Consider the following 27,481-nt stretch of genomic DNA (forward strand, 5'->3'; position numbering starts at 1 on the left):
GGATCACCCCTCATCCCCCCAAACTGCCCCTCGGGGATCGCCCCTTCATGCTCCTCAGAGACGGCCCCTCTTTCCCCTCAGGGCTCGCCCCTCAACCCGCTCAGGGACGGCCCCGCTCCCCGGGCCTGCCCGGCCCGGCCCGGCGCGGCCCCGCCCGCCCGCTCCCGCCCGCCGCCCCACGCCCTCTCCCCGCCCCGCGGCCGCCGCTCCCCCCTGGCCCGGCCGGCGGCGGCGCCGCGCCGTGCCCCATGCGCCGCTGCTGCCCGGCTCTCTGCATCAGCACCAGCGCCCGCGCCCGCCGCGGCGCCGCCCGCCCTGCCGCCGCCATCGCCATCGCCGCCCCCCTCCCGCCCGCCGCCGTGTCCCGCCCGCCGCTCCTGGTGCTGGTGCTGCTGCAGCGCCGCCCCGCGCCGCCCGCTCCTGCGCCTCCGCCGCACAAGATGGCGGCCGGTGGGAGCGGCGGGGGCCCCGGGGGCCTCTCCTCCTCCTGCCCGCAGCCGCCGCCGCCGCCGCCGGGCAACGGTGCCGCCGCCGCCGCCTGCACCAACGGCGCCCCCCCGTCGCCTCCCGGCCTCACCTACAACCAGTGCGGCGCTGCCAACCCGGCGGCGAGCGGCGGCGGCGCGGGGGGCCCGGCGGCGGCGGCGGCGGCTGCGGGGGCGGCGGGGGCCGCCGGGGGGGCGGGCGGCCCCGGCGGAGCGCTGCAGCGGGAGCCGGTCTATAACTGGCAGGCGACGAAGCCGACGGTGCAGGAGCGCTTCGCCTTCCTCTTCAACAACGAGGTGCTCAGCGACGTGCACTTCCTGGTGGGGAAGGGCCGCGGCTCGCAGCGCATCCCGGCGCACAGGTGGGCCCCGCGGGGTGGGGGGGTGCGTGGGGAGCCCCACACGCGGGGAGGCGGCTGCCCGAGGTGGGCTGCAGGGCACCGTGGGGCTGCCCCGGGACCCGCGGCGGCCTGGCCGGGCCGTGGGGGGTGGCCCGTAGGCCCTGCTGGGGGCCCTGCGAGGCGCTGGGGGGTCCTGGGCCTCGGGACAGGCCGTGGGCTGGGTGCGGGTTTTGCTGTGGGGTGTCTGGGGGTGCCCTGCACCCTCGGGGCGCCAGTGGGGGGGGGGGGGGGCACTTTTGCACCTCCCTCATGAAAGGAGAAAGGGGGGGTCGGGTAACTTCACCCCGCGTTTTATCCACTGTCGGGAGCTGCCGAGCTCGGGGGGATGCAGCGGCCTCGGTGAGGCCCAGCCCCACTCCGGCCTCGGCCACCCCAGCGGGATGGAGCCAACCGGGCAGCACCGGGTTCCGGAGCGTGGGTCCCCCCGGTTTGGGCTTTGACACGTTGGGAGGCGACTTTGCCCCTCGGCGCGGTCAGTCGCAGTCGCCAAAAATCTCTCTCACAGCCCTCGGATCTACGTCGTGTTTCTTTTTACAGTCACCAGCCCAGGTGATGGGGTCCAGCCTTTGGCCGAGTGTTTTCCCTGGAGGGTGGGTGCAACTGGGGCAAGCACAGTGGGGAAAAAACCCAAATCCTTGGATCTTGCTTGGAAGCAATCCTTGGTTTTGTGGGTAGTGGAGGAGAGGAGTGCCTGATCTCTGCTGACAGAAATAGGGATCAGTGAGAGTGTTGGGGATGGAAAGGAAAGAGCAATGATTTGCAAAACCAAATTTCTACCACATTTTCTTTTAAAAATAACCTTTATTGATTTTTTTTCTGAAGCCCTATATTTTTGGGGATAATCCACTGTTATAAAACAAACCCCGCGATTCTGAAGAGCTGTATAGAGAATGACATCTGGTCGTGAGGTAACCAGTCGAGGTTAACATTTAAGGCCGAGCTGCCATTTAAGAGTTTGCAGCTCCAAGCTGCTCAGTTGCTGAGAAGCTGGGAATTGCCTCCACCAGGCGTAACGCAAACCTCAGTGTGACTGATTGACGTTCAGCTGCTTCTTGGGGCAGCTCCGGTGAATTGAGGTGTGCCACTCACCCCCCACCACTCTGTGCAGTGCCTCCCAGGCTGCTCGGCGGTACCAACAGCAAATGCAAGAGCCTTTTGCTCAAAGACGGGACCTGCTTTAATTGGGGGTGGGGGAAGGCTTATCGGTGTACTTAGAAGTGGTGCTTGGCAAAGGGACCCTTGCTTCAAACTATTTCATACTGTCCCTCTTCTTGTAAGTGCTTGCGTTCCTGGGTTTCCACTTCAGATTTCCCTTTTTCTCTTGCTTTCTGAATAAAACACGCTTGTTCTAGGCTGGTTTGAGCGTTTGAAGTGTCAGTTCTGCTCTTTTATAATTTGAAGCTTAATTAGTATCTGAATAAGCTTGCTCCTGTCCTGAGAGCTAGGCTTGCTAGGTGGGGAGGGGCAATGTTCAGCCCAGAAATAAATGAAGCTTAAAAAAAAAAAATAGCCCCAAAGTGAGATGCTGCTTAATTGCTCTGAAATCCATCTGGTGCTCTGGGTGGTAAAGATAGAATAGAGTGTGTCATGCTGTGACATCCCGCTTACGGATTATATAGATTTTAGTAAAACTTGCCTGTATGATATTACAGTTGGGATATCCTGATGATTCATGAAGTACCGTGGTTATTTCAGAAACAGAGAGCTTAAAATAACACCACCCAGACCCCTTCTGTGATCAGTTCTCCCACAGCAGCCTGACAGCAGAAGATACTCTGCGCTGGAATTGAGTTGCAAAGCAACCATGAATTTAATCTGAGCAGCACTGTATTGTTTCAGTGACCAAGAGCAGATGTTCGTATTTTGATGCTAGGTGTCTGAAATAGCACACAGTTAATAGGTAAGTATTTGTACAGCCTGGTTTTATTGTGTTAATTTTCAGACTGGGCCAGGTATGAAGTGTGGCTGCAGTAGGAGCATATTCTAAATAAGGTTCTTGGATGGCAGTTAGTGGTGCCTTGAGGAGTGGTCTGCACGTGTCATCTTTGAAATGGCTGCGTGGTGAGTTAGAAATTGCCAGTTTTGGCAGCAAACTGGTGAGCCCAACTGCTCTGAGAGTCGCAGTCCTGCGGGAGCTGGAGGTGAGGGTGCAGCTGCTCCCCGGCCTGGCTCCTCCAGGAAGGAGTGGAGCAGAGGTGGTGTGTTTGGAGGCTGAGGTACTGAAATGGCATACGTGCCGAGCGATGTCGTCCACACGTGGTGGTGGTGGTGGTACAGGGAGGAGGTTTCTGAGTGACACAGCTGTGGGTTCAGGTGCGTTTCTAAGAGTCTGACAAGTTCAGCAGTTCGTATAAAGCCATAGAAGCAGACAATAGGTATCTCACATAGCAACTAAGAGCAAACACTCATTTTGTGTGTGAAAGCCCTGTTTGTAGATAAATGACATAAGTGGCTGTGCTGGGTTGCACTGAAGGTTCATCTGTCCAAGCATCTGTCCCGTGAAGCACCTGCAGCCCTGAGAAGATCAGACATTTTCCACCTTCAGGAGGCTCCAGGCCCTGCAGAAGTTGCTTGTGCACCCTGGAGCGAGCGTGATCTCTTGAGCCTTGAGCCTCGTTCCCTCTTGCTGCTGAATCAGCCATGAAGAACATGGAACAGCCTTAAGTTTTTTTTATGTCAAGGCTAACAAATGCTGGACGGCGCAGACTCTCATGATGCTGATGTGTCCAAGGTCAATGTGTTGATTAGGCCCAGCAGTAAGAGGGAAGGTGGTTTTTTTCCCTTTTTCTAGATCTGCTTCAAATGAGCACAACATCAGTGAGATTAGAAATGTCTAAACCTCATCGGCCAGGAGCTGCCTGGGTGTGATAATTAAGCTTGTTAATTGGCCAGAAAACATGGCCCAGAAGGGAACAGGGCAAGTGTGTGGTGATGACACCCCTGTGTATACTCCAGCCTGGGAGATCTGCAGCTTGGGGACAGTCTGAGTAAGTTTTTGGCTGCTGTTTTCAGGCATCTCTCTTCTGAGCTCATCCTTTTTGGAGGCATATTAACTTGTAGTACCTGCATCGCTGGGTGCTGAGATGTCCCAGCGCTCCACTCCTGAGGCTGCTTGTGAAGGGCTTCTCCTGGGGGTTTTTGAACCTGCCTTGTTTCACCTGGTGTCTCTGGTCCTTGCATGGAAGGATGCAGCAAGCAAACAATCATTGTTATTAGCTTCTTGTCACCTACGGTTTCACTGAGCTCCAGCACGTCACGTGTTGGTCTGTTCCTGTGCCAGCTCTTCTGGAATAGATATTTTAAGATTTCTCCACAGTGGAGCGGATGGAGGAGGTGTGCAGTGGGGGGATACTTGTGGTTCTCGAGTGGTTTTAGTACCTAGAAAGGGAGCAGGACTGTTGGGTGTACAAATTAAACCAGATGACAGGTGGAGATGCCAAGGTGAACAAGGAAGCCGTGAAAATCAGTGGGTAGGAAGCAACGCATCAGTGTGGTGAAGTTCCCGCTGACTGGAAAAGGGGAAATGTAACCTCTGTTTTTAAAAAGGGAAAAAAAGAAGACCTGGGAATTACAGGCCAGCCAGTCTCACCTCTGTGCCCAGCAGGATCATGAAGTGGATCCTCCTGGAAACTGTGCTAGGGTAAAGGGAAAATAAGGAGGTTGTTGGTGACAGCCACCGTGGCTTCACTATGGGTAAATTGTGCCTGACAGATTTGGTGGCTTTCTACGACAGGGTTACAGTGTTGGTGGATAAGAGAAGAGCAACTGAAGTCATCTGCCTTGACTCGTGCAAAGCATTTGACACTGTCCCGCACGACATCCTTGTCTCTGAATTGGAGAGGTGTGGATTTGACGGATGGACCGCTCGGTGGATAAGGAATTGGCTGGATGGTCGCACTCAAAGAGTTGCGGTCAGCAGCTCGATGTCCAAGTGCGGAGCGGTGACGAGTGGCATCCTCAGGAGTTGGGGTTGGGACCAGTGCTGTTTAACATCTTTGTTGGCGTCACGGACAGTGGGATCGAGGCACCCTCAGTGAGTTCACTGATGACACCAAGCTGTGTGGGGCAGTGACATGCTGGAGGGAAGGGATGTGCCATCGAGAGGGACCTGGACAGGCTGGAGAGGTGGGTCTGTGCAATCCTCATGAAAGTCAACAAGGCCAAGTGCAAGGTCCTGCCCATGGGTCGGGGCAATCCCAAGCACAGATCCAGGCTGGGCGAGGAGGGGATGGAGAGCAGCCCTGAGGAGAAGGACTTGGGGATGTTGGTGGGTGGAAAACTACCTGTTTTGGTTACTCGCAGTGTCCTGGGCTGCATCCAGAGCAGTGTGGCCAGCAGGGTGAGGGGGGGGATTCTCCCCCTCTACTCCACTCTCATGAGACCCCCCTGCAGTGCTGGGTCCAGCTCTGGGGGCACCATCATCAGAAGGACACGGACCTGCTCAAGCGGGGCCGGAGGAGGCCATGAAGATGCTCAGGGGCTGGAGCACCCCCCTGTGAGGACAGGCTGAGAGAGTTGGGGGGGTTCAGCTGGAGAAGAGAAGGCTCTGGGGAGACCTTAGAGCGGCCTCCCAGGACTGAAAGGGGCTACAGGAAAGGGGGGAGGGACTCTTGATCAGGGTGTGTAGGGATAGGACAAGGGGTAATGGTTTTAAACTGAAAGAGGGGAGATTTAGATTAAGATATAAGGAAGAAATTCTTTGCTGTGAGGGTGGTGAGGCCCTGGCACAGGTTGCCCAGAGAAGCTGTGGCTGCCCTCTTTTCTTGCAGGCCTTCAAAAGCTTTCAGAGTCAACTTTGGATCCTTGTGAAGACAAATCAAATTACTAACCTCATGGAAGTTCCTGTGACTCTTAGTGTTGAAAGTCAGTTTACTGTGATTCTTACACACGCAGAGGGAATGATAAGAAATCAAGTGTTGCTTTCTTAGTTCTTTTGCTCTGCTTCTGATCATTTCCTGCATCCTTTCAGTAGTCCACTTTGGTTTGGTCACCATGCCGTTATTTAAAAATAACCCTTTGTTTGAATTCTTCCTCTGACAAAGGTGGGTTATTTAGGGTACCTGCATTTCCCTTTTGAGAGTTGTTCATTTGCATCGGGCAGTGCTCCCTGGGGTTAGGAGAGAGGCTCGCTGTGCACTGGTTGTTACAGTGCTTTGGAAAACAGGAGGGGAAAACCAAAGTAAGCCCTATTACTCTGCCAGTTTGGCTTAATAGTTGTGTTTCTGCCATCTGAAGCAAACACCATCTCTTCCTTCTGCAGACCTTGGGGCTGGGGAAGACTGTTGGACTGTGCAGGAGAAATGGTGCACATCCCTGCTTTTCCTGGAGAATCTTTAGTAAGAATAAGAAGACACCATGAAGAGAGGGGGATTTTCTTACATTATTTGTGTTCTCTTAACATTTTAAGGGAGCTTAAAAGTCGGGACTCCTCTGTATCTCTGGCACCTACTGGGATCCCTTTAGGGTTCAGCAGTTTAAAAAAAATCAGGCTGACTTGTCAGTGAAATTGAAGCAAAACTTTGAGAGGTTTTTTTAAACGAATGCCCTTTTCGAATAGCTTCTGAAAACTGCTCATTGAGGATGTATGGCGTGCTGGCTGTGAGAACGAAGATTTTAGAGTGCAATTAATGTACGTTAATTTTTAGTAGCAAATAATGCCTGTGATTGTCTCGCCACCATCGCTGCCTTTGTAAGAACAAGAATTTTTGTTTCATCTGGCAATTCTAGTATTGTGAACAAGGTTTTTTTATTTGTTCTTGACATTTTTCTTCAGAATTGTTTGATAGAAATATGCATGTGGGTACTTTTTTTGTAACCGCTGTGGTTTGTCCCTAGCCCTCTTAACCGATCAGAAACAATACAACCCCGCTTGTCAGCCAAACGGTCCGTCACGGCAGACGAGCCTGGCACGTCCCCGCCGCTTTGCTCTATTGTGTCTGTGGAAGGCCTCCTCTGGATGGGAGGGGAGTGAAAAGCGAAAAAATGAAAAATTTTGTTTAAAAGGAAAAGAAAAAGAAGGCTCCTGTGTCATTTCCTACTGCAGCAAAATCTAACTGAAATTCCCCTTTAGTGATGGGCTTTCCTTGGGGTTTCTGTCTCAGGCCTTCTCTGTGCTGTACAGTTTTCTGCCAGCACTTCTTGATACTTCTCTGTCAAAGTGTGCGTCAAACTCTGCGGCAGCAAGAGCCCCTGAATTTTCCAGCTTCTGCAGCCTGGTCTCCTCTGCTTCCTCACGCTGCTGAGCTGTGACCTTCATGGCCTGTGCTGTATTTAACTTCAAGGAGCTGCTTGATTGCAGACACCAGGAACAAGATTGCTTTCCTGGGAAAAACTCATCTCTGCATTTTCAAACAATGAAAGTTCTCAAAATGGCTTTTCTAAGGCAGAAGGCAGGTACAGCAGCTTACACATACACAGGCCTCCCAGCAGCCCAGGTCTGTGCCTCCTCCTAAAATAGGAGTTGGTGTTTATCAGTGAGGGAAATCATCTTGTTTACATGGGAGCGCTGGAATATGATTTTCGGTCTCAAACCTGGTTTGTGGGAACTCTTGCTTGAATTCCTTAGGGCTGATAACATGTCTGTCGCCGTTAATTACCACATAAACTCACAGCAGCGCGAAGAGGGTTTGTGTGCACCTAACGGTACTAGTTTGCTTTGAGTGAGGTTTTCTCTTCTAGGCTAAGCCCGAAGCAGGTTTTGCGTGGAAGGAGACAGCAGCGTGCCCGGGGAAGGCAGCTCCCGTGCTGGGTGCTGCAGGAGGTGCTGGTGCCGCAGCTCCCGGTGATGCTGCGGGTGCAATTTGCATGTGCGTGAGCGTGCTCTGCTGTCACCAGGGATGTCTTCCTGGCGGCTGGGGAGAAGGGAGGAGGATGGGTAGTGTGTAGTGCCAAGTTTTTCGTGTTTTCAGTATGTGACTGTGGGGAATTGCACCAAGACTTGGGCTCTGCTCACTGGAAGAGCTCGAATTCCTTAACTTCGTTGTTTCTTAGCTTCCCAACCTCATGAATGGTCCGTGGGCTCCTACGAGGACTTTGCAAAGCAGCCACGTGTAGGCTGTTCCATGATGCACAAAATTTTGTCTTTGGGGAACCATTACTGTGTTGTATACTGGGACAGGGCTCAAAATGAAGTTGCTTGCAACTTTGGTGTTACTGCAGTAAACGAAGAGAAAGCCTGACACTCCCTTCTGTTGCAAAACATTTCTGCTTTAACATTAGGAAGGATTTGCTTTCCCTGGGGGTGGCCTTGGGGAATAGCAACTAGCCTGGGATTTTTTTTTGAAAGTGAATATGGTTTAACATAAGGGTTTTTTTTCTTTGTTTGTTTTTTAATGTTAGGTTTGTGCTGGCCGTGGGCAGCGCAGTCTTCGATGCGATGTTTAATGGTGGAATGGCCACAACTTCTACAGAGATTGAGCTGCCTGATGTGGAGCCTGCTGCCTTCCTAGCTCTGCTGAAGTAAGCTTCTTCTGATGTACAGTGTAACTGGAACACAAACAGATTTATTGTAGAGAAGGATATTTTTAATGAAAGCAGCAAACCATTTTGTAGCGTGGAAATCATTAAGTTTCTAAATAAAATGTCTCTTAGTTGATCTTTCAAGGGCATTTAAATTCTGGTGTTAAATCCCTCTTTTCCTGGGTAAAAGTCTAGTGTAGCTACTGCACAAAAATGTCTGACTTGCTTCACGTTTTGGTTTAGCAATACTTAAATCAGTATGCCCTGCTGCTGATGATCTGCACTATGGGCCAAAACTAAACTGGATAGTTTATAATTTTGTAAAGGTGTAGTTATATGTAGTTACACCGCAGAAATGCAGCAACAGGGAGGCGTTCTGGTTAGCAACTGGAGTAAGTGCATGTGCTGGCCCTTGTAGTTAAGCTGCTACCCGCCTGTTCAGACATTGTCTCACAAATTCTCATTTGTGAATTGGTTTGATCTGATCCAAACGTTATTTGAGAGAAGTGGGGAAAAGTAATCCTCTTAAAGCTCTGTAAGTTACAAATACTTGGAGCTCGTTTAGGTTATGGGCAAACGAGCAAGTTGTAACAGGTAAGCAAGGCTATGAAATCAGTGTCAGCCATTCTGTGTGGTATCTCCCCTTGTGCGTGTTTTATTCCTCTTTTGGAGAGCTGGGTTTGAATTTACATTTACAGCGTGTGTTTTAGATCTGCATATGTGGGGGGGGAAGGAGGAGGAAGGGGCTGTAACATCCTATTCACTGATTTCTTTAAGCTCGGCTGGTGCTGTATAACATCCAGCAGCAATCCTGAATGTGTGCTGAAAAGTCATTGTCCCGTTTCTATAGGATTTCTGTAACCTACTTCCAGGGGTTTCCAGTCCTGTGCTCTTGACATGTTCCCCGCTTGCTTCCTACTGGGAACAATGACTATATATAGCTTTGGCACACTTTTTGCTTTACCTTCAAAAAGTGCTTTGGTTATGACACTGCTACCTTAGAAGATTTTAAAATTGGTCATTGCTAGAATGAAAGGCCAGAAATAACAGGGAGCCCCTAGCCCCCTCCCCTTTGGCTCATTTTAAACCAGACTCCGGCACATGGGGAATCCCTCTAATTGGCGTATGACTCTGTCAGCCAGGTAGATCTGGAGTGCAGAGCTAGTATCTATCTTTAAAACTTAGTGAGGCTAAAATATTGAGTCAATTGTAGGCAAAGTCATGTTTCCCTGCCAGTGCTAAGATTTCAGCACTTGTATAAAATACGATCTTGGAAGAGAACTATCATCTGAAAAGACTGAAGTGATGAATCTGGGTGGATTTCAACAGAAATGTTTTATATAGGAGAAATTGTGTGTGGATGATCATGGTGCCTCTAAAGCTTGCAGTTATGCTGCAGTAGCTGTGCACATGGTCCAGTGATACCTTAGGTGCTTACATCTAGAATTGAACTGTCACTTTTAAAATGCTCAGAGCTTAACTGTGCCAAAGGAAGTTTGGGTGCTGCACTCCAGTGGGAAGCTTACCAAGTACATGGTATGAACCTTCCTAGAGTGAAACCGGTCCCTCCAAACACTGATCTGAAATCGCAGCTGATCCTTACATGTGTCTCTGGACTTGGGCCAAACCATGACCTAATGCTGGAGGATCAGGAGCTTATCAAGGGACAAAGTGCCCATCCTGAATGTTCAGCAGAAGGTCCCTTCTGGGCACTAGACTGTGTTTGTGGACTAGTGGCCTTTAATAGGTCTGCTGTAATTGCGTAAGAGAACCTTTTTTTATTATTATTTTCATAGTAACCCAAAGAACATTTTGATTGTCTGGGTTTATAATCTAAATCTTCTTTTCAATTGATACCACACTTTTTCACAGTTTGAGCCTCTCTTGTTATCCCTTTTAGCACACACTGTTTGGACTGTAGTAAAAATAAATACTAACATTGCAGTAAATAAACTAGTTGTTTTTAGAGCAACTGTGATCTTTTAATCTTGTAATAAAAAGGATTACTTAGTGAAAATAGGACTGGTGAAGGGATGTGTGCAAAATGCATTCATGAGCCGGTGGCTTGATGCTGTTATTAACAGATGCTCTAGAGCAGCACAAAAGCCTGCTTTCAACAGCAATGAGAGCGCTTCCCTTCCTCTGAATCCCCCTGTTTATGCTTCCCTGGATTGCATCCTGGCCCTCTCTAGCTGGAGGACCAGGAGCTCCAGTGCTGCTCTGCAGCAAGTCCCTCCGGACGGGGACACTGCCTGGCATCCCCCAGGAAGAGCCCTGCTGCTGCGTGAAGCCTCCAGGAACAGCGGCCGCACGACGTGTTGCTGTGCCCCCGTCAGAGAAACGCAGGAGAAATTCTGGAGTATCCAAAATATCCCGTGGAATAGGAACACCGAGCACAGTTAACACACTTAATGTTACACCTCCGTGCTTCGTGCCTTTCAGATCTTGACTGGCAAATGCCCGTCTGGTTAAAGGAAAAACAGTAAACAAAAACTCTGCATGGGATTAGGACTAACATCAAGCGTGTAACTGGTTTTACTGAACTCAGCCTGGCAGTTCCTGTTGTCTCTAATCAGCATGCTTGGGTAGGAGGAGGCTCAGTCAGGCTTCCTATGAAGACCTTTGTTTTTCCATGCAGTATGAATGTACTTCCTTGTTTTGACCTAACAGTGAAGGCTGATGCTTTGCTAGCAGCATGGCAGTCCTTGTTTTTCATTGCAATTAACTCTTGCTTTATGCTGAAGTTACATTGTGTGCTGTACTTTAACATCTGTGTGATGAAATGAAACAGTTCAGTGTATAAAATGAAGAGACGAGGGGAAAGTCAGGTATGGATAAAATACCTCATCTGCAGTGGATGTGTGTGAGTGCTGCTGATCAGTTTTGAATTGGTATGTAAAATGGAGCTTCTCTTCTGAAATAGGCAGGATTGAATTTTTGTCCTTCTTTAGTCTAATTGAACAGCCAAAAGCATTAATTTTAAGGGATATGCTAGGCCTAAGTGGCAGGCTAAACAGCTCACAGGTTATGGGGTGCTAGGCAGTTCGAGGTGTTTCAGCAGATAGCCCAGCTATTTCATTTAAAGTTATACTGTAAAGAGTGTGTATTTAAAAAAAAAAAAAAAAAAAGCTGCTTGGTAAAGCAGAGTCAGTGGAAAGGATAGAAAACCCTTCCAAGTATAGGAAGCAGGGCCAGGATGATGGGCAGAAGCACAAACGTGTTTTTTATGAATTGCAAGGGTTTTTACCCAGTTACCTTATTGGCTTCACCAGAGCAATGTTTGCTTGCGTGTTTTCAGATTTCTTTATTCAGACGAAGTTCAGATTGGACCGGAGACTGTTATGACAACACTTTACACAGCTAAAAAATATGCTGTTCCAGCCCTTGAAGCTCATTGTGTGGAGTTTCTTAAAAAAAACCTCCGAGCGGACAACGCGTTCATGCTGTTAACGCAGGTGAGTTTGCAGTCATTCGCATTAAGTACCTTGAGCGGGGTCCATCACAGTAGGAAAACAGCAGCTTTCGGAGTGTTACAGAGTTGATTATCCAAAATGGAGCAGTTCTGTGTCATTTTGAATTCTTCCTTACAGCAGTCTAGTGCTGATGAGCAGGATCTTACAAAGAACAATGGAATACAGCAAATGCTGCTGCTGTGTCAGATCTGCTCTCTCTTTCTTTGTGGCAGGTGATTCCTTCCAGGAAGCTGGGGAAGAAATTAACAGGGTGGAAAAATTTCATCTTCCAAGAAGAAAAGTGAAATGAAAGGATTTTTGTGTGTTCAGATTGAGTGGTGGTGTAATAAGCTTTCTCTGTTCAAAGCCTGCTGCACCTAGCTAGTCAGACACTCTTTGAAGGGCTTTTTTGCAATAGCTTCCCTGAAATGGGGGTGAAAGAAAATGCAACCTTTTCATGAGTGCTTTGGTTTATTTTCCTAGGAGAGGAACAAAGTGATCTCTTCCTCAGCCTGTTTCAGCTCACCCTCCCACTGTACTAAAGGCACATAAACCTGGAGTTTCAGTGCAGCTTTGTTTCTTGACCCTGTGAGGCCGGTGGCCCATCCTTGTGCCCCTCTGATCTGCTCTGTGAGGGTTGGGACTCCTCCATCTTCCATTTGACTCTTCTAAGCAGCAAACTAGAAGACAGTGTTTACAACTTCTGCTTATTTTGGAGAAGATCAGACTTTGCATGCGGGTTGATTAAGTTAGCATCGCTATCCTTCCCATTTCCTAGCCCCATCTTTTCTTTCTGGTTCCTGCCACCCTCTCTGCTGACAGCTGATGACATGTCAGTGACTTCCACAGTGCTGTCACCTGTGTGTTGCAGTGTCTGTAGCAGTGCTGGGGACACCCTGTTCTGGGTCATGCAGGGACAAGAAACAGGCATTGTGTGTGCGAGTTTCTTTCCTTTAGGGAACTAGCTCTGGAGGAGTATTTCTGATCAGCCCGCTGGGAAAGCTGTCGTGACTTCTCATGTTAAACCTTGCAGGGGAGTTTTCACAGCTGCCCTGACCTGGGGACCAGTGCACTAAGGTGGTCTGGCTCTGAGGCGTTGTTCCGTCTTGCCCAGTGTATCTGCCTGCTGGCTTTAGTCCTCCTTGTCAGGAGTACAGGCTGTGACTGTAGTTACTGCACCGGTGACAGTGTCTACACCCGCAGTTTTCGCAGAAGTTGAAGCAGTGTTGCCCTAAAGCAGTGTTGGCCTAAAGCAGTCGCTGCTGAGCTTTTTGCCTGTTTGCTGTGATTAGGCTGGGGGTTTATTTGAGTTTAAAGATTTGGATCAAGTTCTCAAAGTAGTTCCACGTTACACTGCTGTTGCAGACGCTCTTCTCTGCTAGGATTCAGCTATTGCTGCAAAGTACCATGTCCCTCTTTACACATCCTCTTTGTAACTTGGCTCTTTTCCACATGCCATGCAGGGGCGAGGCAGCCTCTGAGACATGGGGGGAACCACGCTGCACTTCCCTGGGGAAGATTCAGGACTTAAAGATTCTTACTTGGGTGATGGTAACCAAATCTCCACACCCATCTGATGTGTGGCAGGACAATTGTAACTCTTTGGCTGCAGCTCTCCCGTTCTTTTTGTTCAGCAGCCTGCAATCTGAAAGATCAGGAGCTGTTATCCAAGAGCTCAGAAGAGATCTTTCCCGTAGGCTGCAGTGTTGAAGAGGCATCTTACGCCAGCCATCACCTCATGAGGATTAGAGGTGTCAGCTTTTTGGTGGCATTCTTCTTGCAGGGATTTTTGTGGCATGCTAAGTCTCTGCAGCCTGACTTCACAGCTTTGGCAAGGTAACATTTAGGTTCGTGGTGACTTCCTTACAAGTCACAAAGGTCCTTCTTTGACAAAACAGGAAGGTGTCCTAATTTTTCAGATATCAAAACCAACACACTGCCTGGCACTCTGGCAGCTGCACTGGGGCAGCTGAAATGCCAGATGGAGTCAGGCCTTCCTGGTTCCTTTTGTTTATGGCTTATCCATTATGATTTATTATCAGTGGTGATACGTATCTAGTTTATGTTCACTGTTGCAGTATATCGAGTCTCTAAAATGTTAGAGGCTGGTGTTCTTTGAGAGGCATATCTGTATCTCAATGACTGGCTGCACGAGGCACCTCACTTAATTGGATCTGTTCTCAAAATGCTCTCGGTTCTGGTCCTTCAGTGTGAAAATCGGCCTCTGTTTTCTGCTTCTACTGCAACAAATTGACAATTTGTACAGTCAGTTACAGACCTGAGATGCATCTTGTATAAACCATTTCCCAACAGGCTTAAGATTGTGGACCGAAGGTCGTAAGGCCCCAAACCTCCTTTGCATATGTCATTGCTGAATCCTGCTGGTCCAGAAACTGTGTCATTGACAGCATTTCAAGTAACTGCTAATCTCTGGCAGAAATATCAGTGACAAAAGCTCTCTCCTAATTGATTGCACCTCATAGTGAACCGTGATCCTCTTTCATGCCAGATGTACATGCAAATGTCACTTTGATCAGCAAGGGAATAATAGCTTGCCTAAAGCTGCTGTGGGGGAGAACTCCACAAGTGCAATGTAAGTCCTTCACGTGTCAAAAGAGAGCCACTACAGTAGTAAAGTCTGAGTCAGTCGCAGCTCTTGGATGCCAAGAGTGTAAGGCACTGGCAGTCCTCCAGCCCCAGGAGGAGGTGACGACTGCTGAAGCTTCTCTGGTCCCTGAGAAAATGGAGAGTTGTTTCAGCTCTCTGCACTTGAGGTCTCAGCGTCGAAGGTTGGCCTTGCTGAGCTCTACAGCCCACGAGCAAGGGTGAAGCAGAAGATGCTCAACAGTGCCAGCCTCCGTGGGTGACTGAATTCCCAGCCCAAAGCACAATTTTTAAACTTTACCTGTGGCAGTCACTTAAGTCCCAGCGTACTCTTGTGCTAATGTTAGGCCTGATGTTAGGGCAGTTCTTTCCTAAATAGCAAAACCAAAGCACTGGGAATAAGAGGTCATCTTAGTGACTTTTGTGTGTTCCCACCTCATTTCTGCTCATGTCTTGGCGGTCCAGGGGGATCTGAAGTGGTAGTGAAATCATTATGAGACTGCCCTTAAGTTGGGCAGGGAGATTCTGAGCCACTCTCCAAGCTGTGTGCAGGCTTCATTTGGAATAATAACCTATTTTGGGGGGAATTCTTTAAGGTAACTAGATTAGAGTAGCTGTTTCTGTGCAAAACATGCAAATGCACTAAGCAGGCTGCAAACCCCGCAGGATTTTGCACATCTCCCTGAGATGCAAGCAGTGTGCCTGCTAAGGTGTTTTTGCTAATACATGAGATCAGTGTGACTGTTCTTAGAGGATAAGCTGCCTCTGCGTATTCCTAGAGCGAGCAGGCCTGGAGTCACCGGGCAAAGCTTTCTTCTAAATATAAAAATGATATAGTAAAAATTACCCGTGCTCAGCTGGCACGGTCAGTATGGCGCTAGAAAGCACTGTAGCCACGTTAACTGATGTGATGTTAAAACAAAGACGTGCCTGAAGACATGCACAGCTAAACCAGAACTGATGCCAAATGCAGATTTTTCTAGTGTTTGCCTTGTCATGCTTAACTGCTTGTGAAAGCCTGCTGCAGCCCAGTGAATTCATGATGCAGTCAGGCGTAGTATTGCTAATGAAGATGGGCTCTGGGGGAGAAGGGGGGGTCCTTACTTAGTGTAAACTTTAAAATACCTTTTCTGTTAACGAGTGCTGCTTTGTTACTAGGCAAGACTTTTTGATGAGCCTCAGCTGGCCAGCCTTTGCCTAGAGAACATCGACAAGAACACATCAGATGCCATCAATGCGGAGGGGTTTACAGACATTGATCTGGGTAAGCTTTTTCCCCTCCTCCCTCTCTCTATGCTTTCATAACAAGCTAGCCCCTACAGTTATTACAGGTTAATACTTGGCACTTCTCTTCCGTGGCTTTGCTGTTCTGGAGCGATCTGTCGAGCGAACAGTCTCTGGCACTAAGTGGCTAGAGACAAGGCGTTTGCAAAAGAGCATGCTTGCTTGCAGAAATAGCCTGGAATCTGCTTACTTTGGTGCAACTTGAGTTTTCTGGGCATGATACAAAGCCCGTTTCCCCTGTTGATGTTGGCAGGTTTTGGGTGGGTGTAACTTGCCTTCTTATGTGGAGTTGGCATTGTTCCCTGAGTCTTTGTCAGGTTTTGGAGTTAAAAAGGTGTTGCGTTTTTGGAAGCAAGAACTGGCTATTTTAATTAATCGTATGCAGTTTCCAAACTTGCTGGGCACAGTTAATAAACATTAAAATTCAGACTTTAACCTTCTTCTAATGAGATGGACTGTGGAGGTAAGGCACGGGTAACCTTCTGGCTTTCATGCTGCTTGCTTCATCCAAATTTGACGTCAAGTAAGTTGCAATTCATTCTACTGCACTTCCATTAACGTGCCAATTAATTGGGCACCGTTTGCGGCTCCAGTGAGTTACTTGCTTATGGAGTATGCAGATGTATCTTCCTCAGAGGCTGCAGGCAGCACTTTTGGGAGATGCTGTTTTTTTAATTGCTTCTCTTTTACTTACCTTGGCTGTACATAGGGTACTTCTGGCTAGGTGAAGTTGGGTGATTTGGGTTAGTGCCTAAAGTTGTCACTATCTATCCTGCCTTGCAGACACCCTGGTTGCGGTGCTGGAGAGGGATACCCTGGGGATCCGGGAGGTTCGTTTGTTTAATGCAGTGGTTCGCTGGTCAGAGGCTGAGTGTCAACGGCAGCAACTTCAGGTGATTCCAGAGAACAAGCGGAAAGTACTGGGCAAAGCGCTTTCTCTTATCCGCTTCCCATTGATGACTATTGAGGAGTTTGCAGCAGGTAACTGAACAAAGGCGTTTCTGGCAACCCTGGTCTTTCCTTTCTCTGAACTACAGAGGATCAAGTACATGAAAATGGATTTTCTCTGTGTTTTCTGTAGTAATTTAAATTTGAGATTATTCCTCGTCCCCACTGATCAACAAAATCTGCTGTGTAAATGCTATTTTCATCCATGATCGTTCACTCTTGTTTTAAAGACTACAGTGCTCCATCAGGTAGGAGCAAGCTGGATCAAAGCTGACTGTTTGTACTCCCAGTATGTTTGGGTGGTTACTTTCTCATTCAGCTGAGAGTAAAGATCCAAACGGGGGGTCGCATCTTCCCGTTCTAAGTGCTTCAACTACGTAAATAATTGGTGTTGATTGTAGCCTGCTCCGAAAGAGAAATGAGGATGTTTCTCCCCATCCTCTATTTGCTGCCGCCTGTAATCCAGTGGTGGTGTTGGCTGTGTCTTGCTGATGCCCTTCAGAGCAGAGCCCCATACCAGAAAAAACTTTCAAAACGTGTTTTGAGCTGAAGGGCTGGTGTTGTTTAGTCTGCCTCAAAGCTTTTTTCAAGTTTATGTTCAGATCTTGATCTACAAAGATGTCTAAATCATTTAACAGTTTTGACTAAAGATTTTTTTTGTTTTGTTTTCATTGCCTGTTGTCTTTGAGTTCATACTCTGGTGATTCTCCAGGGATTGCAAACTGGCAATTGGCTTAAATAGTTTTTCATGCTAAAAGACACGGTGGAGCCATTTTCAAAACTGAAACTCGTTTTAGGCTGCAGTTATGTGTACAAAGAAGCAAAAAGGGTCACTGACACCACTTCCTTTGCAAATCACTTCTCGAGGCAGAGATGGCGTCAGCTTATCGACAGTCAGTGTACATATTTCGAGATGAAGAGGGGTACAAGTAAGAAGTAAACCTGTGCTTAAAACTTAGTACCCGCTTTCTGTTCTGCCTGTGACAGCTGCGATGTGGTCTTAGGGACGTGAATCTCTTTAGCAAGGGCTTGCTCAGGGAGGCAGAGGTCCGCTCATGGAACTGGGTAACTTCCCTTTGCGTTGGCACCAGATGAAAACACGGCGCGCTCTGTTCCTCGGCGTGTGCCGTGCCCAAGAGCGGCCGTGCAGCAGGGCACGGGCTCACGGGCCAGCTTGGTGGGAGAGAGCGTCCTCCTGGATAGTTACAGCCATCAGAGTAGTCTGTGCATACCAAGCTTTGCGTTTTTCTGTAGATCCTGTTTCTTTCAACCCTTCCTTCAGCTACTATATCGTTCTATCTCACTGGGAGGAATGTGTTAATTCTGGCATATTTAGGTTGCAGCCTTTGAGCTGGGAATGTCGATGCCTCTCCCCCTACTGTCTGTCACAACTGCCTGTTCGACTTGCCTCTTTGGTTAGTCTTCTTGCTTTGAGAGCAACTCTTAAGTTTTCTCCATCCAGTTTAATCTAAAAGATGAACAAAAGAAACCCCAAACCTGAGAGGCTGTGCTGGTCAGCTGTTCCTTAAACAAGGGACTACCTTGGAATTGCTTCAGCTTTGTCCTTTTGCTGAGTTTCTGAGTGACTCTGATTTCTTTGGTGATCACAGCAGAGGTAGGAGAAGGAAACCACTCCCCTCTGCCCTTCTCCCAAAAAAAAAAAAATATATTTTTTTACAGGCAGTGGTTTCACCAGTTTATTGTATAATCTGGTATCAAACATGGAGTTTTGCATGAAGATGTTTTAACTGGCAAATGTGTCACTCCTTCCCTTAGAGCAAGTAATTTGAAACATTTGAGAATTGAATTGCAGCAACACAGGATAAGTTTAGACACGATAAATGACGGCTGATTTCTGCTGAGCAAAGTATCCACAAGCTCATTTATCTGTTAACAGTCAACTTCCTTAAATTCTTTCCTCCCTACCTATTGCGGCCTCAGACCACGTTATGTCTGTGTAACTTTGTGCTGAATTTAACCAACTACAAGTCATTATGGACCAACAAGTAGCTAAGCATTGGCTTCCCACATTAAAGAGCACTTAATGCCATTGTTTCTCCAGTGTGCACTAGTCTTGTTTCTGTTAAAAGCCTCTTGCAAACAGAAGTGCAGAGCAGCTTTTGACCCTTATGCTAAAAGACTAATTTTTACCCAGTTCCACTTTTGAAAGCACTCAAAGTAGTTTCCAAAGTTTAGCATCACTTTGGGAAAAAACCTCTAGTTACTGGAGAAAAGATGAGAACGTGTTTCAACACTTGCTAGAATTGCTAGCTTTTTTCCCTAGGTACTACAATAAAAGTATTAAAAAACCCCAAACAAACCCAAGGGAAGGGGGGAATCAAAGCAGGGCACGAGCTGAACCACCTTTGTCTTGACTGAAAAATAGTCCTGTACTGTCTGAGTCGATGGTAACCAGGTGACATTCCCTCCCACTACCCCTCATGGGCTTTTGTGATGTCTTAACAGTCATGTTACAAAATACCGGTGTAGATGTATGAAAATCCCTGTCTCTTACCGGTATTACCATCTCCTGAGGGAGTGGGGGAAGGATTAGCTGCATGTTTTAGGTTTTTAAACCAGTCCTGTTAGCCGAACGCAGGTCGGCTCTGCAGAGCTGCGCGCTTAATCGCCGCTTCACGGCCGTGCTCCGTGCGGAGGCTCTGCAGCCCGTGACTGGCGTGCAGATAAAAGGCAGCACATTTCTGTCTGGGGTTTAACTTCCTGACACACCAGCGACATCCCCTCTGTGATGTGGGTTTGGCCCACGCCGAGCTGCAAGTCAAGTTTGCCTCCCCATGTAAATCCCCAAAAGATCCCTTCTGGTTTCCGAAGGCTGACGGCGTCGCTGCTTTCGTGCTCCTCTGCAGGGCCGGCGCAGTCGGGGATCCTCACGGACCGGGAAGTGGTGAGCCTGTTCCTCCACTTCACGGTGAACCCGAAGCCACGGGTGGAATTCATCGACAGACCGCGGTGCTGCCTGCGGGGGAAGGAGTGCAGCATCAGCCGTTTCCAGCAGGTGGAGAGCCGCTGGGGGTACAGTGGGACTAGTGACAGGATAAGGTCAGCTTCTCTGCTAATTCTGCTGCTGATAGATTCGTGTTTACTGAGCTTTGAGCCTACTCTAGACCTAAACCCGCAGGGTTATGTGCTAAACCCTGACTTCCACCACATAAACCCCGGCGCAAACGCTGAAGGGAAAGCGATTTGCAGAGCAAAAGCATCGCCTGATGCGTTAACCTGCGTGTGCAGCTGCAGGCTGCCACTTTGCTTCTGCACTGGCAAAGGTTTCCAGCAGATGTGGCCCTCTGGCACAGGCCTCTTGGGGGATTATTTCTCCCCTTTTCAAGTGGTTTCCTGCAGCTGTACAGGCACGTAGCAGTTGGAGTCACCAGGCAGCTCATGGCTTCCTCCTGTGCCTGGGTGTGTCAGCTCACCAGTGCTCCATCAGGTTGGTTCCCTGCTCTGTTCTAAGTGTAAATGTGGCTTGGTGAAGCCCTTTGCCTATTTCAGGGAGGCACGAGGATAAAACGCTTGCTGCGCCTGCTTTTCTGCTAGTATCTAGTTTGTTTAGACCCAAGCTTGTAGAGAAACAGCAAAGGTCAGTCGTGGTGAGAGACGTGGAGCATGGCGTGCCAAATGGTGGTTTGCAAGCCTTGTGTGGCCAAGCAATTAGAGCAACAAGACAGGAGGTGATCAGAAAGCCTTGATTATTTCCTGATTCATCTTGGTCTTAGGGAGAAGGAGAACTCACATTAATATAGTTTTTTAAAATTTTTAAGCCTTTTTGTCGACAGTTCTCTTGCGTATCAGTAGAGCTGTCGCTTGGATCTTCTGGTGCATTCAGCCCCTTACAGCAGGTTGTAACTGGAAGAGCTGCAAGCTCCAAACACTTTCTGCTCTCAGATCTAACTCTGAGACCTTTTGGAGCTTGTATTTGACTTTCAGTTCAGCTGGTGGCAGCATCAGCATCAGTCTTCAGCATAGCTTGTGTGCAGTTTCAACACTAAATATTTTATGCTGGTTGCAGAGCAGTGGCTTCTAGCCTGCCGCGGGTGTTTGTTCTTGAAACACGCAGGAGTGAAAGAGTTGGTGGGTGGGTGGGTGGAGAAATTACATCGGCAGTTTGGCAGGCGCTGAGGCTTTCTGCTACCTGAGGAGGTGGAGCTGTAGTGGGGCAGTGGGGTGAATATCCTTCCCTTTCCTGCGTTCAGGAGCTATTGAGTCTTAGTTTCTACTCTTGCGTAACCCTTGAGCGCAGCTATATGCAGCAAATGCTCAGAAGCACGTTAACAATTCTCCTCCAGTGCTCAGCAGTGAAATATCTAATGATGCTTTAAGTGGTTTTTGCTGTTACCTGGCTGGTAGGACCACTGCTGCCCTGAGGGTGGGCACTGTTCTGCGCTACCCTGCCTTTGCCTGCCTGGTGTTTTGGGATGCTGATGTTGTACCACAACTTCAAAACACCTTCTGAGCCTGGACTCTGAAGTTTGGTGATGGGATTGTGCAGTTTTGTATTTTACATGAGCAAACAAAATTATTGCCGGCCCATCAGGACAGACAAAGGTGTAAGCTTACAAATTACAGTTTCTGTAAAGGATTTCAGTTGTTAGTAAGAATTGCACTTAAAACTGTAGTATGTTTGATTAAATCATAGGTATAAGGTTAAAGTGAGTGAAGATACTTGTGCATCATCCTTGTACTAAAACAATACAGGAGTGGCAATTTGGTCTGACTTTCCTGATCTGTTCCTGCAGGTTCTCGGTGAACAAAAGGATATTTGTAGTTGGGTTTGGATTATACGGATCCATACATGGGCCAACGGATTACCAAGTAAACATACAGGTAATTCTCTCTACTATGTTAAAAATATTTGCTGCTGTAGGAACTAACTTACACATTTTAGTGTATACGCAACAAAATCCGAAGTTAAAGGGACTGTATTTGTTTCCTAGATAGGGTGGTTGGCAGATGTAGTGAGGGCCAGATGGGGCACTGGGGATAAGAGGGATTATTGCTCTCGATTTGATGCAGCCTCTCGCTGCCTGCGTCACTGCGGTACCTCCCCAAGTCTGCTCGCAGCCTCTGAAAATACGTCTCAGAGTTGTGACGCAGTTTGAGGAGAAGCTGTGCGTGTTTTCCCACACTGAGCAGGCCCACCCTGCGGGTGCTGCAATAGCACTTGGACTCTCTTTTGCTCCGAGCTGTACGAATGCAGTGGAGCAGCCGCGATTTGTCAGGGAGGAGAAGAAAGCAGTTGCAGTGTCTGTGCTGGGCCTGTGCAGTGCCGATGTGCGGCCTCACGTCGTCAGTGTCCCCTTTGAGATGACAAGTAGGACCGAGGGAGACTCAGTTGTCTGAAGTCCATTGTGGTTTGTTCAAAGACTGGGGCAGCGTATGGAAATCTCATGTGCCTTGTTCTGGATGTGTGGTGTGCGTAACCCCAGTCCGGATCACTTGGGAACATCCATCCCCGGGAAAGTCACCCCAGCACGGCTGATGTGACCAGCACGGTCTGTCAGCACTTTGTCTGTCACTGTCAGGGTCTGCTGGTACCCCTGAGCCCTTGGAGGAGAAAGGCAGGTGAAGGTCTAAGGCCTGCAGTCCTCTGCCAGGCCTCAGGGTAAGGAGGGATTATCTTGGGCTGGGGCCCAAGCCCACCGTTGCTCGGTGTGATCCCAGCAGTGAGGAGGGACGTAAGTGACAGGACAGTGCAGTCCCAAGGGGGTGGTCAAACCGTGGAGTCCGGTTCAGGGGGGACACACCTGCGCCGGTGCAGGGCAGCGTTCAACCAGCTGTGCAGATTACAAGCTAACACGTGTCTTGCAGATCATCCACACAGACAGTAACACGGTCCTGGGGCAGAACGACACGGGGTTCAGCTGTGACGGATCATCAAACACTTTCCGGGTCATGTTCAAGGAGCCTGTTGAGATTTTACCCAACGTCAACTATACAGCGTGTGCTACTCTAAAGGTACTGTCCTGGGGCAGCACGGGTAGGGGGGCACGATAAAGATAGGTGAAAGCAGGCTGCTTTAGTCCCTTCCGTGCAGCGTGGTTCTTGCTCTGCCTTTTTCAAGGCCTCCAGTATAATCTCAAAGGTCTGCTCTGTAGTCCTGCACCTGGTGGTGCAACGAGCACGTTCACCACCAGTGTTCAGAGTTGGTTTTTAACTTGTCCTGCAAGTGTACAGTAATTAACAGGTTGCATTAGTGAGGAAGTGGTGGGATTTTTTTTTTTTTTTTGTGTATACAGATAAACTGTCAGTTCTGCAGGCGTGTAATCCAGAGCCTGCCTGCAGTGGCTTAAAAAAGTTGATATTTAACGGTTGAGATCTGGTTCAATGTAGTGTTAAGTTCTGAGAGAGACGAGAACTTTGCTCAAAATACCTGAGGTGCAAGAACCAGAAAGCAAAGGGAGGTTCTGTGATCTCCAGAGCTCGTTGCTTCAGGCCAGGCTGTGAGGCCAAACCCGCAGAGTGTGCCGGGGCAGCAGCGCCCCCGTCTTGATCTGTTCTTGTCTTCTGTGGCCATCGCAGGGTCCAGATTCCCACTATGGAACCAAAGGACTGCGCAAAGTGATCCACGAATCACCAACAACGGGAGCCAAAACCTGCTTTACGTTCTGTTACGCGGCTGGGAATAACAACGGCACTTCTGTGGAGGATGGACAAATCCCAGAGATCATCTTCTACACATAGTGCAGCTGCGGAGCTGGCTCTGGACTCTTCTGTTCTCTTCCCCGTGACCTTCCAAACTAAATTTCTGGCTGAATTTGACCACACCAATTGGAGCCACACTAGCCAAAGGTCTCAGTAAAATCATTTCAAAGCTCATGTTTTGCCTTGTGCTAGTGATTCTGCTGCTATCACGTACCAGACTAACTGGTACCCCAGTATCATTTGTAGGTTGTCTGTGGCTAGTCATTTTTCACTTTACTGATTAATCCTATCTAACAACATGCGTTTTTTTGACTGTAATGAATGTAGATGCTTTTCCACCAGTCAGAAGCATGGAAACGAGTGGCTCTGGTTGTGGTTATACTTGCTGTGAGGAGATAATCCTGCAAAAAGACCCAGTCAGGGGCTGTGTGGCCCGTCCTCTGCTGCTCTAGCTCAGCAGCCGAGGCCAGACGCTTTGCCACGCTGCAGTGGCGGGGCTTGGCCAGCCCGTGCCCGGCGCCTTCCCTCCCGCCAGCCACGGCACGCGCGGCCGCCTTCAAAAAGTTACGGAAAGTGGCCTTTTCCCTGAGGCTTTTGCTGTTTCAGCACTACACGGTCTTGAGGGAGACCTCAAAACTAGAGCGCCTCTGGAGAGACTGCGGCGTTTTCATGCTCTTCTCACTAATTTGTGACAATCCTTTACCTTGGGCGGTTGGCGACAGCGAACTGACCTCCCCTGTGGCGTCGGGAAGGGGCAGCGGCTCCAGCCGGGCAGGCTCTTTCCTCCCCTGGGTGCAGGCCGGGGCCTGGGGCTGCTTCTTTCAAACTCCCGCAGCGCGTTTCGGACGCCGGGTGATGCTGGGCGAGGCCCCGTGCGGCGTTGGGGCGCCCACACCGGGCGTTACTGCGCTGATCGAATCCGCTGCAGATCAGGCCGGGGTCTGTCAGTTGAAGCGAGCGAGGGAACTTGCCTCGCCTGCCCCCCACCCCCCCCCCAGTTCCTGTGTATTGCTGCTGTTTTCATGCACGTTTCAATGCATTTTCTGTTCGTTTCTGCGCATTGCTAACCCGCCCTGGGCCGCTCCGGCACCGGCTGTGGAACGGGGAGAGAGGCTCGATGGGCAACCTGAGAACGCAGCAGCTGGACAAGGATTTGTGAAACAGTTTAGGGAAACATTAAAAGGTTTTCTGTTTGCCTGTTATGTGTTTGCACAGTCTGCCTGTTCACGCAGGCACACGAGGAAGATGCAGATATCACCTGTCTTTGGGCCGTCGAGCTCGGTAATCTCGAAGACGCCCCTTCTTACCTGTTCAGGGCCGGTTGCTTTCCCCAGAAGCGGCTTTACCAGCGCGGGGAGGAGGTGGGTGGCTTGCACCAGGCGCGCTCGCTGCCCGCTGAGGAAGACTACAAAAGTATCTCCTCCCCCTCCTCTGCAGAGGAAGCTGTAATTAAACCTTCCCAAGTCTACGTGGGACCCGCTGGCAGGGCTGGTGCTGCCTCAAAGCCGAGGTTCCCCTTTGCGACCCTCCCGCTCCGCTCCAGGCACGCGAAGCCGTTGGAACTCGCCGGGCAGCAGCTGCCGCCGCCTTCAGCTGCTGGAAGTTGAACCCTGGTCGTCCTTCGCTGGTGCGGGGGGTGGTCGCTCCACGCAGGGAGTGACATCACCTCCTTCTGCTTCCTCGGGCTGGGGCTGCCCGGGGGTCTCCTCAGCGCCCGCGCAGCAGTAACAGGGTCAGGGACCCCCTGCACCTCCTAACCAGTAGCTATTAGAGATGTCAATAGTGTGTTACGTTCTCTAGGAAGACGTTGTAAGATGTGTATATTGTAAGCCTGCTTCAAGGTAGGATGTTTTTAATATGGCCAGTACTAAAAAAAGAAAAAAAGAAAAAAAAAAAAAAAGAAAAAAGAAAAAAAAAAAAAGATGGGTCCATGACTTAGTTATTGAACCTGACTCTGTGCAATGCAAGCAGTGTTGTGAGATGGATTCACGTGGGGGACGCTCCTTCCCGCCAGGGGGGCTGCTCCCGCTCCCGCCTCTGCCCCCTCCCAAAGCTTGTGGGAGCTTCTCTCCTGCCCCCCAAGAACTGCGTGGGGCCGGCGCCCTCCCGGGGGGAGGCTGCTGCTGAGCCGGCACCGCGGGGCCTCTCTGCACCGGCGGCAATAGCGGGAAGAATTGGGAGTGGGAAGAGGCAAAGCCCTGCCCCTGGCGATGGAAAGAGCGGGGCTGACGAAGGCCTGGCTCAGCCGCGGTAGGCGCCTCCTTGCTGGCTCTTCCCTGGAAGCATCTGGTTTTACTACTGTTGTGTTTTGCAGAATCTCCTCCCAAATCCACCCTTCCTGCCTCACCCCTCCAGGTAGGTCTGGGAGCTTGTCCAGGCAGGGAGGGAGGGGACTCACACTCTGAACTACACCTGAGCAACTTCTGTTCTTATGGCTTTTATGCAGTTTGACGCAATTCTGGCTTTTGTAGATAGATGAATGTAATTCATTGTTGGACTTGCCTGTTTCCAAAAGTATGAGACGTTCTGTTGTACCACGTCACCTTCCGAGCAGAGCTGGGACTGTCTCGACTCCAGCGCTATATCGATGAATGTATCCGATGCTCTCGTTCAGTGTTCACACTCTGCTTTTGGCCAGCTTTGTGATTTGTAAATAGGAAATCAATAAAGACATTCAGGTTGTCTTTACGAAAGTTTCTCCATGATTTGAAGAGAGCTGACAGCCGCTGGTGTGTCAGGGGGAAGGCAGAGGGCGGCTGAGCTGAGCAGGTCCCGGCCCTTCTCCCCAGGGCTGTGAGATGCTCAACTCCCCCCTCGGCGGGCCGGGCTCCTCGGGAGCCCCGAGGGAAGGGCAGGTGCTGCTTGGGGAGCCCAAACCCTCCAGGGAACGAGGCTGTTTCAGAATCGGGGTTTCCCTGGGGCAGGAGGGCACTGAGAGGGCGTCATCCCCTCCCGGTGTGTGGTGGATTCAGCCTGTCGTCTGACGACTGAATTTCTTCACCCTTGATTGAAGGTTTTTGACAATTAAACACTAAAAGCTGCCTTGGCCTGTGCAGCCATCAGTCCGGGTCTTGGGAAGCAGAGTCCTTGCTGTGAGCGAGGGGCAAAGGGCCGTTCCCCTGCCCTGCCTGCGCGGGCAGGCCTGGCAGGCAGCTCCTGGCACGCAGAGGCCGTGGGTGGTGGAGTCGGGAGGAGGGATCCCGCGATCAGCAGCTGCTCCCCAACAAAGCCCCTTTCGGCAGCTCCCGTGCCCGTTGCTCAATGCCTGGGTGGCACCCGGGGCTCTGCGCTCACCAGCTGCCTGGTGGGAGCAGCGGGGCCCTGTCAGAGCCGCTGGTGCTGCCCTGGCCCGGGGGCTGCCCTGGGCTGGGCTGCGGGAGCTTCCAGCCCTTGGCCAGCCGGCGCTGGAGCCCGTTATTGGGGCACAGGGTGCCCTGAGCCCTCTCGTACGCGTCAGCGCTGTGCTCGAGGAGGCGCGAGGTCCTGCGGCCGTGGCTGGGTCTCGCCTGGCTCGAGCACGATGCCCGTCCTGCCCTTCCTCCTCCTCAGCCACGAGGCCGAAGGCTCCCCCATCTCCCCCATCCGCATCAGGGCTGTGGTCCTTCAGGCTGGAGCCACTGGTCGGAGCCTGTGTCAGAGCGTGGGGCTCCAGCCGGGAGCTGCCCCCCAGCCTCCCCCGCTCCTCGGCTTCTTCCAGGAACATCTGCCCGGGGCTGCCTGGAGCCAGGAGCCTCGTTGCCGCCCCCCGACCTCCCCCAGCCCTTCCTCCCGCTGCTTCCCATGAAAAAGAAACGAGGGGATGTTATTTTTAGCCGCAGGAAAGGCCCCTGCGCAGCGTGCGGCCGGGAGCCGACCCTCTGCCCACGGAGGGGCCCAGGCAGCTCCCACCAGGCGATGGGGAATGGGGAACCCGCTGCTGGTCCAGCCTCAGCTGAAAAGGGGGTGCTGCTCAGTGTCCCCACCCTCAGGGCCGTGCAATCAAACGTGGAAGAATGCGTAGGGTTTTAAAGATTTTTTTTTTATTTTATTTTTTGTTTTTATATAAAAAAAAAAAAAAGCCCCTAAATTCTATGGCTTCCAGGAAGCATCAGAGAAATTTAAATGCCATTTCTGTACACTTTGTTTTAAAGCAGTAACTAAACTCGCGATGGAACAAACGCCCTCACGTACAATCGCAGTATTTGGCCTC

General features: G+C 50.1%; 1 protein-coding gene across 3 annotated transcripts; it reads left to right on the plus strand.

The window, feature by feature from the left end:
* The first annotated feature begins 248 nt into the window (after positions 1 to 248).
* On the plus strand, positions 249 to 25,985 carry BTBD2 (BTB domain containing 2). Of its 3 annotated transcripts, none has more exons than XR_012621096.1 (9): positions 249 to 847; positions 8,225 to 8,344; positions 11,643 to 11,799; positions 15,559 to 15,664; positions 16,468 to 16,665; positions 19,500 to 19,648; positions 21,387 to 21,474; positions 22,459 to 22,605; positions 23,170 to 25,985. XR_012621096.1 is itself a non-coding variant. In XM_074808613.1 (9 exons), exons 1-9 carry the CDS (start codon positions 249 to 251, stop codon positions 23,329 to 23,331), a joined length of 1,770 nt encoding a protein of 589 aa, XP_074664714.1. In that variant the 3' UTR covers positions 23,332 to 25,985. The 3 variants fall into 3 exon arrangements, 2 of the variants coding, with proteins under 2 accessions (XP_074664714.1, XP_074664715.1); XM_074808613.1 differs by having other exon boundaries at positions 19,500 to 19,692; XM_074808614.1 differs by lacking the exon at positions 16,468 to 16,665 and having other exon boundaries at positions 19,500 to 19,692.
* Positions 25,986 to 27,481: the final 1,496 nt, after the last annotated feature.

This window comes from Strix aluco, chromosome 29 (assembly GCF_031877795.1).
Source record: "Strix aluco isolate bStrAlu1 chromosome 29, bStrAlu1.hap1, whole genome shotgun sequence".
In the NCBI taxonomy this organism is placed as follows: Eukaryota; Metazoa; Chordata; class Aves; order Strigiformes; family Strigidae; genus Strix; species Strix aluco.

Coding starts and splice junctions, on each gene's coding strand:
- BTBD2 (XM_074808613.1), top strand. CDS start 249: ATGCGCCGCTGCTGCCCGGCTCTCTGCATCAGCACCAGCGCCCGCGCC. Junction 19,693..21,386: donor GGGACTAGTGACAGGATAAG/GTCAGCTTCTCT, acceptor CTGTTCCTGCAG/GTTCTCGGTGAACAAAAGGA. Junction 22,606..23,169: donor CAGCGTGTGCTACTCTAAAG/GTACTGTCCTGG, acceptor TGGCCATCGCAG/GGTCCAGATTCCCACTATGG.